Source organism: Arvicanthis niloticus, chromosome 12 (assembly GCF_011762505.2).
Source record: "Arvicanthis niloticus isolate mArvNil1 chromosome 12, mArvNil1.pat.X, whole genome shotgun sequence".
NCBI lineage: Eukaryota > Metazoa > Chordata > Mammalia > Rodentia > Muridae > Arvicanthis > Arvicanthis niloticus.
Genome location: NC_047669.1, coordinates 73,450,918 through 73,462,726, shown reverse-complemented (window position 1 = coordinate 73,462,726; position 11,809 = coordinate 73,450,918). Strand labels below are relative to the sequence as shown.

General features: G+C 47.0%; 1 protein-coding gene across 2 annotated transcripts in view; it reads right to left on the bottom strand.

Moving 5' to 3' along the window:
- Mrps6 (mitochondrial ribosomal protein S6) overlaps window positions 1-11,809 on the bottom strand; it is a 54,744-nt gene continuing 42,935 nt past the window's right edge. For both annotated transcript variants that reach the window (XM_034515035.2, XM_034515036.2), the window contains 2 exons: window positions 11,454-11,593; window positions 1-447 (listed from right to left, as the gene is read on the bottom strand). In XM_034515035.2, coding sequence (XP_034370926.1) covers window positions 255-447; window positions 11,454-11,593 — 333 coding nt within the window. In that variant the 3' untranslated portion in view covers window positions 1-254. The remainder of the gene's footprint in view (window positions 448-11,453; window positions 11,594-11,809) is intronic.

The following is an 11,809-nucleotide window of genomic DNA, read 5'->3' as shown; positions in this document are numbered from 1 at the left end:
TCAGTGTTGATAGCGTCGTGTTTATTACTCTGCTGTGTGTTCCATAGAGAAATGCTGCAGTGGTCCTGCAAACACCCCCACCCCGACAAATCATACAAGGATGAAACCTCCACAGAGAGGACAGGGCAGGTCTCAGCCAGCAGCCCCACCTCCTGCAGCAAAACGGTGGTGGGCTAAAGCATCCCAGAGAATAACCGACCAGCACCCACAATGCACTTAGAATTAAATACAAGGCCAAAAATTGGTGAATCTTCTCACTTCTTTCTCTTCTTTGTTGAATACAGCTTTTCTTCAAGTGGGACTGGGACTATGCCGTCACACTCTTTTACTTCCTGGGTCAGAGGGTGTTTCACAATACTTGGTCTAACCACGTCAATGTCTCGCGCCAAGTGTTCCAATATGTTTTCCACAGCACTTGTTGGGGCATAAAAATCCACCAAGAAATACCTGCAACAAGACAGAAGTGGGTGAATGCCTGTATCTAAAGATCACACCTGCTTTGCTGAGTGGTGTGACCTTTACTCTCCTCACACACTCACGCTCAGCTGCAGTGCAGTGCGCACACCCAGTGTCCTTCGAGACTGCACCTATCATTACGTCCCTGTAAACTTACTGGGAACCACCTTCACAGCAACAAGATGGCTGTGACATCAGGCACAGCAGGAAGTCACACAGAATAGCTCTGAGAGTGTGTATATAGAATTTTCTACCCTATCAACAAGAATGGATTCTATATCATCTACTGATTCTTTGTGTGGAAGCATTTATTATTAGATGGTCTTCTAATTTCCCACGGACTTGACCGGTGACTTAACACACCTAAGAGAAACAGTGAGGCCGTCAGTCAGCCCCTTTCCACAGAAAGGACAGGGACAAAGGGAGGAGGTGCACCTGTGGGAACAAGAACTGACAGTCGGTGTAGCATTAATTACTCTTATCAGCCCGATAGCAAATGGTATGGCAGACAGCGTGCAGCAAACCCATTATCAACACCCTGCTGGACACTGTCACAGGACTGTCCGCTGCACACCCCTGCTGTCACACTCAGAAGCAGCAGCCAAGTGTGGCAGTGCACACCAGCATTCAAGATGCAAAGGTAGGGGCATCACTTCAAGTCAAAGGCAGCTGGCGTCTCCAATGACTTACACAGCCAGCTATGGCTATGTAGAGAGAACATATCTCAGAAACCCAGAGGGCAGGGCAGAGGTTAGACCTCTCCTGCGGCCGCTTCAACTGTGAGCACTCCCAGGCCTGGCCATGGTCTAGCTGACTGACATCCTTCTTTCTAGCCTGCGCTCTCCCAACTCTCAAAGTGCAGTCCCACCAATGTCCCCTCAGTGCTCACCCCTACTTCTCAGGTCTGTGGTCTTAGAGACCCCTGAGCACCTCCTGCAGAGCGGCCTCACCCCGCAGCCATGCTTCCGCTGTCTCCCTCACCCCTGCTCTGACTGCACTGCTTCACCACTAGCACAGTAGACATCTGTTTACCTTCACCTTGCTCCTCCCTGGTGGCTAGCCTCTGCTACACAGTGCAGGAAGGTGCTTTCTATATGGCCACTATGTGTATACAGGCTTATGCACCTGTAAACAACCAGATGAAACTCACTGGGTCACCAGCCAACAGACAAACAGAACAGACATGAACACTGAGAGGGGACAGCAGTGAAGAAAAGAAACAAGCAGGAAACAGAGGGGAAGGGGAAGTGACTGCGAACATATTATGTACATATATGAAAACGTCACAATGAAACCTATAATCAGGTATAATTAATACATGTGATAAAGCATTTTAAAATAAACAGTGGATCAGTGCATCAAAGAATCAAAGGAGAAAAGACAAAGTACTTTAAATTGAGTAAAACTGAAGACTGGAAAACCCATAAAACAGTACATGGTGGGAATGTGCAGCACAGACCACCCACGCAAGGAAGAACAGGTAAGTTTCAAACTGCTGTCAGCTTCTATCTTAGAAAATAGAAAAGGAACAAATTAAACCCAGTCTGAGCTAAGTAAAGTGGATGAGAAGATGTTTCTAAAACAAAAAGGTAAACTAGAACATGAATTAGATCAAATGCTAATTTATTTTATCACTAAAATCAGCATGTCCCTCAGTGGACAGTGCAATAGGACACACCAATACTGAGAACAACAAAGGTGAGATGACTGCAGATTCTGTGGATAAAAGGACACTGGGGACACTGTGGATAACCTGTAATGAATGTGACATCTCAGGTAAGAGTCAAATTCCTTGAAAAACAAAAACAACTATCACAGTTCATTCTAGAAGAAGTAGGTCCCTGTCATAGTCCTACATCCATGAAAAGTTAAACCTGTGGCTACAAACGTCCCCACAAAGATTAGAAGGATTCACTGGTGAGTTATACCAGCTGCGGAAGGAAGAGCAGCAACTCTAACAGAAACTCAGGAGAAGCTGGAAAACACATCTCCACTTGTTTATGGGGCTGATATCACCTTATAACAAAGCCAAGCACAAATGCCACGGGGACAAAACAGAGGAAGGTAAAAACATCCCAACGACAATCCACAAACTGACCACCACACTGATATGTAAGGACAATGTTACTACATCCAAGTGCAGTGCGTCCCAAGAATGCAACCCTGGATTCCTATTAGAAAACAACCAGCCGATAGAATTCACTACACTGATGAACAAGGAGAAAACTATGATAATTTCAGTAACATATAAGTAAAGAAGTTAACGAAATCTCATGGCGATTCCTGAGAAAACGTTCCAAGAAACTACGCATAGAGAGGACTTTCAAAAACCCTACAACTAGCACTTCACCAAGTCTGGGTATCCCCAACCCCAGACAAAGAACAAAGATGTCCCTCTTGAACACTGTACTGAAGATGCTTGACAGAGCAAAAGGCAAGGCAGGGCAGGAGGAAGCATCAGATCGACACCCCTGACTCGACCTCCTTAGTAAACACTGTATCTAAGGGCCTTAAATCAATGTCTCCTTTTTTTGCCTTTAAAATCCGTACCCCTTGCTTCAACCTTCTTGAACATTGCCCATGTTACATACATTTACCATGGCATCTATATTCCCAATGCAAAGTTTTCTTATTCTAAATGAAGATTATAATAGAGAACATTTCTGTTATTTAGACTGACAATGGGTAAAAATTTTTCAATAATTTAGATGTCCATTCTCTCAACAACTCAAATAAAAGACCAACAATCTTAATTTTCAAGTTCAAATAGAAATAGCAAGAATGTATAACAGCCAAATACCTTTGATAGAGAATAAAGCTGAACAACAAACATCACCTCTTCTTAAGACTTAAAAAGCAATAGTGATGCAGACAGTGTGACCACAGGGACCCGTGCAGACAGTGTGACCACACGGACCCATGCAGACAAGTATGACTGACTCTTTTTTTTTATTTATTTATTAAGGTGCAAAGACAGGGCAGAGGCGAAAAGTCTTTTCATCAAGCAGTAGCTCGCCAAAGTGTGTCCTTAATGTTTAAAAAGGTACACTTTGTTCCTTACTTGTGTACCATACAGGAAAAATAACTCAAAAGATGGAACAGATGAAATAAAACATTAAATTTCTAAAAAAAGAAAGCCAGTCTTTCTGCCCTTGGGACTGGGCCGAGGCCCATAAGACAGCACGAAGGACAATTACTAACAGGAGGCGCATCAGAGGAGACCATCAACATTAAAGACAAGACTGTAAGTAAAGACCAGCTGTAGTCAGGGTTGCTAATTACACCTCTAGTAAAATACCTGACTCTAGCATACCAAGAACTCTCAAAATTTAATTAAAAAAAAAAAAAAAAAAAAAAAAACCAAAGTAATTAAAAAAAAAAAAAAAAGCAAAATAAGCCACAATTTCCAGAGTTGTAAATGGAACAGACCAAAGGCAGACTTTGATAAAGTGCAAGAAAAGACGCTAAAGTCAAGCAATGAGATACACCTTAAAGCCAGAGAGCTGGCCCGCAAAGCTCACCCACAGTCAGGCCCTTCCTAATCGTTCCTACAGCACCAACTTGACACTCAGTTTTCAACTACTATGTGGGACATTTCTCATTCAGGACAGCACACGCGAATGGCTTCTTGGGGCTGTAATGTCTCTTTACTCTCTGAGTAGGTGACCGCTGGCGATGGCTATGGGGCCAAGCCCCAACCTCCCCAAGGCTTAATTCCATGTTTTGACCCGACACATACCCACAAACTAAAGGGTTGTAATCACCCAATTTACACATTGCTCATTTTTTCTACCCCAAATCATGACTACTAACTTTAAGCAAGGTGCGGAAGCAGAGTCTAGAATGTTCAGTGGGAACTGTCTCCACGCTAATGGCCAGTGTCTTTTACTTACTCATTTCATTTCGGCTACTTGGTGGCAGATAGAATGCTTTAATCCAACACACTCCCCAACATTTCTTTCTTCCTATTTCCATTTGTTCTTTTACTTGGTATTTATTATTCTGATTATTTCTCCCAAACCACATTCCTGCCGCACGGGGCTGACAGCAGTGTCTTCTGAGCATGCCCACCATCTCTACAAGGCCTTTGTTTACTTGTTTCTTTACTTTGCTTTTGTCCATGCACACACAGCCTTGTGCTGGCCGGGGACAAGGAGGGACTGGTTCTGTTCTGGCATCCTGGCCCAGCAATGCATCAGCACTACTGTCAGTCAGCCCTGTGGCGCCCCAAGCCTCCCTCTCTAAGTTCTACTCTTCCTACAGTCCAGAGTCCACTTAAAACCAGGTCTGAGACGCCCTTGGTTTTAGCTACAGTCAACAGTAGGAAGTCTTTCTTCCAGTTTCCACTCAGCTGCCTCACAGATTTCTCAAGCACACCTATAGGCAGAAAGTATGGTGACAGATGCCAACAGCCGACTCGACCGTCTTCTAGGCAGTGGCCACAGTCTTCCTGCTTGCTGCTTACCAAGCCATCTAAACTCACACGCAAAGCTTTCAACAGTGGTCTGCGGTGAGAGCAAAAGGAACGCCTAGGATGGAAGCACAGAGCCAGATAGATGTTCCAGAACCTCCCAGTACAGACCTTGAAAAGAAGGCTCTTAAACATCTTAATTTCCAAAATGCCTTCACGCCTCTTCAACATCTTCTGAGAAAAGGGTGGAGGGCAGGAGAAACCTTGTGTGTCAGCTGAGGAAAAGGAAGAAGAGGACACGAAGCGAGTGGTGGTCTAGGCCCAGCATCCTTTCTAGAGTATAGACGGCTTCCTACACAGTCTCTCTCAACTTCACGATCCAATGTCAAGAAGAACAGAGACTCAGGAGGCTTCTATGGCATCCTTGGCTCACCCCGCTGCCGTGTGTGTAGCTGCAGCGAGGATCACAGACCAGGCCTTTCCACTCCCAGACACATGTGAAGCTGCTGACAACTTCAGGACCAAAAAGGTTACAGAATTATAGGCTGTAACTGATAGAGGAAAATACAGTGCAATCCCGTCATTTGAGGAAGTGACAACCAGAAAGGGAACTGGTCTACTTTCCCACAGTGCACCATGAAAGCCAGGGCCCTAGACTGCAGGTCCAGATACACCTCATCTCTTGATACACAGCACTGGCGCTCTGGAGGCTTCTCAAGGATAACCACAGGCTTGGAGGTCTTCAGAATTGGCTGCTTCTTGGCTCCCGGGAGTCTCCATTGCTATCAAACCCCGTGACCTTTACCCGTTAGCTCACTTCCGCCAGTCTTCCAGTCCACTGGCAACCAAACCCAAACAAGAGCTCTGGCCAAACGGCAAGTAGGTTTGTGCCCACAACCACAGCATGTGACTGTCATTTCAAGCTTATCACTTTGCTGATCTGTGCCTGGGGCTCACGTGGGCAAAGACTGTTTCTACTCCCCTGGCTCCTCATTACACCATGGAAATTTCCATGAAAAGGAAACACCCAACAGAGAAGGGGGAAGGTGGCTCAGAGATGGGCAGATATACTGTATTCACCTCTCCTTGAAAGCCAAACCACTACCACCATCTCCTCTTCCTCCTCCTCAAGGTCCAGGCATATCAACCTGTGTGTTTGAGTGGCTCAGTCTATCCACATGGCTTCTCACACACAAAAAAGAGCTGCAAGGACCCTGGTTGCTTCCACAGTATCCTTTTCTTTCTTAACTACTTATCTAAATAAACTTAGACAAATGTGCATTGCAGACAAACCTCAGAAGGCTGAAGCAACCAGATGCACAGGCGTCAGCCTCTTAGAACAGTCCTCTGGCCAATTAACATTTAAAAAGTCACCAAGGTTTGGTGCTAGAAGTCCAAGCTGTTACAACTTCCCTAAGACCCCACTCCTTCCAGGCTACGACTATGCACACCCAGTTGTGGGCCCCAGAAGTAGAACACTGAGAGGGACCACGCCCAGCCCCCAGTTACAGCTGTGCCTCCTACACCCCTGGAGAATGGAGAGTTTCAGAAGGCAGCTGCTGTCTTTCTCCTGACAGCCTAGGAAGACATAAAGCCGAGACTTGTGCTGAGGGCAGCTCTGCTATCAGCTCCCTACAACCTCCTGCAGGCTCCATAGCCAGATCCAGAGAGGGAGAGATGAATAAAAGAGACTAGGGTCTCCAAGGAAATCAAACGGTACCTCACTCACTTTCAGGACTGCAGCCCTGCAACAGAACAACTGTTGAGGTCAGCAACGCAGGCAGAAACAAAGCACGGAAGGTCTTGGTGTGTGACCCTCTCTCATCTCCATCCACGTCACTGTGGCCTGAAAGAGGACATCCCAATAAAACAGTAACAGGAAAACACTCCGGTGTCTCCATTTCCCATTTTTATTTTAACTACTCACTGAACCAGTAAGTGGACAGATCATTTTGGGGGGAAAAAAATCAGTGTGATAATCTAAAAGTCTAATTACAGTACACAAACCAGCCTTTTTAAGCACATGCTGTACACAGAGAAAACAGCACACGGCAGGCAGCCAGATGGGGCAAACAATCCTATGGCAGCCTGGAACCCAGAGCCCAGCAGTGTTCACATTTAAACTCTGTTTTCTGCATGTGGTTCTAACTACGCAGGCCTGTCAACCTGCTTCCAGAGGTGGAAGTAAGGTGCTCCCTGCCTCCAAGCAAGGAGAGGTGGTGCCAACTGGTTCCCAATACTAGAGCACATCTCATTATAGATGCAATGTTCAAACCAGAGAGCAGTGAGCTGCTTCTGCACAAAATGGTCTGCATGTGGCATCTCCTCTGAATTTAAGAGGCGTTGACACCACCGAACTCTCCACTCCAAGGGCCAGGGCTCCAGAGTTCTGAAAAGACCCAGAGAAATGGCTTCATGGGGCAGCCTATGCCCAGTACTAGGAACAATGCTCCCAAGCTGGCTCCCTACAGTCGCCCTCTCCCAGGGAACCAGCTTCCACCCTTGCCTTCACCACCACAAGATCAGAATCTGACACAAGGTGACGTCACTGCCCAGGGCTGAGCCCCCGGCCCCACTGCTAGAGGTGTTAGCGGAAGAACGGTGTCCTAGTAGTTTACTTAGATATAAAGGCCACATTCTTTCAAACTCCACTTGTCTGAACCCCACAAAAAGAGCTTACACTGGAGTTATGTTCTTTGTCACTGTCCCTCTCAGACATCCTCCCCTTCCCAATGGCACACAGTGGAATTTTCCACTGAAGTGTTCAGTGGCTGCCGGTGGGTGGGGGAGCTGGGAGAGGCGGGAGGACTCTGCAGCACCAGAGCATCTTGGAACCCGTTTGTTTGAAGACAAGAGTCGATCTGTGTGGATGCCTGTTCCTAGACTGTCTTGGTTAGACCTTTCTGATCTCAGACTCCACAGAGACAGTGGACTAGTCACCTTAATGCCGAAGGCTGTCTACAGACAAACGCCATTTTTTTCTCTATCTATCTGTTGGCTCTCATGCATTTTAAAAATGAGTAATTCTACAAATCTTGGGGGGAAATGTCACTTAAAAGAAACCTTCAAGGACACAGCATCCCCGCCCCAAAAAGGCTGCAGAACATCTACACAAAAATGGAGCCACGGCACAGGCCTTCATTTGATGCTGGCAGGAAAACATGAGAACACAGAAATGTTAATAGGAAAACTACAGAGGAGACTCAATCTCTAGAGAGGGCGCCAGCGTTCTTGGAGTAAGTAAGCTGCAGACACGCTTGGGAGCAGTCAGTAAAATTCCACTCATTCACCAAGAGTTGGTTACTCTGATCACTGTGCTCAGCTGTAAACAGAAGGGTATCTTGCACACAGCCAGCAGAAGGTTGCCATAAGCATCTACCCCTTTCATAACTAAAGAGTTCTTATGGACATGGAAGTGAGTCCAGTCTCCTGGTCAGCCGCAGGCCACCTGAGGCACACAACTTAGGCACTGAGAGATCACCGGTCCTTCTGCTGTCCTCCCTCCAGCACCTAGTGCAAAGAGCTTCAAACATGTGCAGCCCTGGGGTGAGGCTGCTGTGCCTGCTGTAGGCAGCACTAGGCCTCAGGAAGATGCTTCTTCTGCAATGTGTGACAACAAGGGACACCCACAAAGGTGCCCTTCTCCACCAAACAGACAGGTTTGAGGTGAGCCTGTGGAGGCACATGGAGAGAGCATGGAGAGGCCTGCGTGGGAGCAGAGCGGACACAGAGGGAAGAGCACGCGCCCGCGTGTCTAAGACCAGCAGCTCTATGCTGTACTCCAGTGGCCTCCAGGCCACTGCTTGTGACAACAGGAGGTCACTGACACTGGGGCTTCCATCTGGAAAGCTGATCTAGGAGACCAAAGTTTCCCAACCACTCCCACTGGGCCCAAGAGACAGAAGGACCTACTCAAGCCTACTCTGCTACAAGGTCATAATCTGGCAGCTGGCTTGCAACATGGCTGTCCTTAGGACACAGAAAAATCATATACATAATAGCTCCAGGTGTCTGAGACCTTGTCTCCATCCCATTTGAAGCCAGGTGGAACACAAGAATAATTTTAGTAAGTTTTACTTGACCCTCAGCTGAGCATGAACAACCTCCAACTCCACGGCCCTTGGAGACAGTGAGTACTTGATCTGTAGACCAGCCTGGGAATATACCATCAAGGTGTGTGGTGAGCAAGCAAGCTCCCAGTGACAGGTCTGAAGGACAGTCTCCAGAACATGCCTGCTTCTCCAAGACATGGCCAAATTAGTATGTGCAATAATTGACATTTTTCTTTTTGGCATAAAATGGTTATAGACAATATCAAAACCATCTTCAGAGTGTACCTTCCTCATCTGGGGGGACAGTCCAGCTAACCCTCCAAGTGAAATCTCCCCACCTAGGCATCTCTCTTACTTGCTTCTTTCAGCCTCCTTGGCTTCTGGACAGCAAGGGGCCGACTGGAAGATCTGAGAGGATGGCAGTGCACTGCTCTGCCCTACCGAGAAGCAGCCATGTGGCAGGCCTCTGACCTGTGCCTGGACTCCTGCTGTAGTAAGAACATCTTTATTCAAACTCCCCTTGGTGCTACCTAGCTAGCAGAGGTACCAAGACACCCAATCAACTGAACACTGTGACTCCAGCAACCCTGACAAGGCCAAACATCATCCAAGACCTGTGGACGCCACCGCCTGTAACACACGGCACGGCAGTGCACGAACGTGGCCCCTGCAGGACGTGTAGGCCTATTTCATTAATGACACACATTGTTCTGGACACACACTGACTCCTGCACACAGAATCTGTGCCTTGGCCAAACTCTGAGGACATGTCACAACCTTCAGGGCTGCTGAGATGAACCAAATCTTTAAATGCTAAGCATGTCGCCGACAAGCCCACCTTGTTTCTGAGTCATTTTCAGTGCACTTTCTGTGGCCTATCATGTGTGTAACAACTTCTTGCTTACCCACAATACATACAGGCTATCTGTCAAATGGAGAAAAGGCCAACTCCAGGGAGGCTAGGCTTAGTGACTGAAGAATCCAACCAGCTCAAACTCCCTAAGGCAGGCAGTAAGAAACCTTTAGTCAGGCAATTCTAAATATACTGGACCTCACAGGCTCATTTAACAAAAAACACTGGAAAACATTCATTACCCTACAGAAGTAAAGTGCCATGCTTGGGCCAGCAACATGGCTCAGGAAGCGGGAAAGCATGCATACAATCTTGACCACTTGAGTTCACTTTCTAGATCCTACAAGGTTGCAAGAGACATCTAACTGTCAAGAGTTGTCCTCTGACTTCCACACATGCTCTGTGGGCAGCCTGCATAGGCCTGTATTCTTATACACACACAGATACACACACACAAGGTCACATAAAACAGACAAGCACTTCTTACTGAAGGGCTCCTCACACTGATATGCCAAGGTGTCTATAGAGAGAAAAGTCATATAAGGCCCCCACAGGAACTTATGCCACACACCCAATGTGTGTTTGTTCCCCGTCGCTGTAAATTAGTATTCAGATACAACACTTTGCAATCAGGACCTTCAACAGACAAATGCAGGCAATGACTGTTCTCAGCAGCATAAGCCTAAATAAAACCTGAGGTTTTCCTCATGGTGCCTGCTCACAATGCACACATGTAGTGAACTACAGAGCCCCTCCTTTGCTAGGGGCTCTTCCCCTTCTCCCTCTCCCTCTCCCTCTCCCTCTCTTTCTCCTTCTCTTTCTTCCTCTTTCTCTCTGTCTCTTTCTCTGTCTCTTTCTCTTCCTCTCTGTCTCTGTCTCTCTGGCCCCAACCCCTGCTTGCTCACACACACACACACACACACACACACACACACACACACACACACACACACTCCATCCTTGTTATGATGACTTTGGAAGAAGCCCAGCACTGGCACCTGGCACTTTCTGTTTCCTAGCAACACTCAGGCAATCTGGCAAGGCCCTCACAAGAAGCTGAACACAAAACAAGGCAAGGCAATGACGGTGTCTGCAACGTGTGAACTCCTAGACCACCCGAGCACGCTGCACACACCGTGAAGCCACAGGAATAAAGCAGCACCCTGACATACTGCACTGATGCTGTCCCCAAGACAACTCAAACGTGAGACTTAAAGTCAATACCTGAGAACATCCATGGATGCTGGTGACTGTACAAGGCACAGAGTACTGAGTGAGAAGCCTGGACAGAACACACCTTCAGAAAACTGAGCGCTGTGTGGAATGGCCAGATCATTTCTCTCTGTGCAGCTGGCTCTGGCTCCATGCCAAAGAAACCTACTTTGCCTATGTATGTGCAACCTGAGGTATTCTGAAGGCAAAAGCTCCGAAGCTGAAAACAGAGCTTTCCCCAGCACAGCAGGAGTCTGTAAGCCGTCACTCTGTTCATGGCATTCTGTTCTGACCCACCTGGTATTGTCAGTGTAACATCCCAATCTGAGACACAACATTGCTTTGTAAGTGATACCTGAAGGACACTCAGCATACCTGGGAGCTGATGGCAGTAGCACCGTGACAGTTTCTAAGATGCTTAGTGTTCTTTCCCAAGCCCACATTGAACCCATTTCATGGAAAAACTTACCCTCCACGGCTGTGCTGCCGGCTGTGACCGGAGATCCTGTATGGGAGCACACGCTCACCCAGGTTTTCCAAGTTCCTCACTATGGCTCCTCGGTCCATCAGGGATTCTATAGTACGTTTCAAAGCAGCAGCAGTCTCTGGCTGTTTTATGTTTTCATTTTTAAAGAGAAAAAGAAAAAGATGTCACAATCAATATGAAAATTGGAATGATTAAGGCCACACTGCTAGAAGTCTCTGAATAAAAGCAAGTTGAAACTGGTTTTAGCTAACGTAAACAAAATGCAATAGAGTAAAAGGCATTTAAGATGTAAGAAGCTCACAGACACAAAGGAAAGAGAGCTTAGGGGCCAGCGGCTC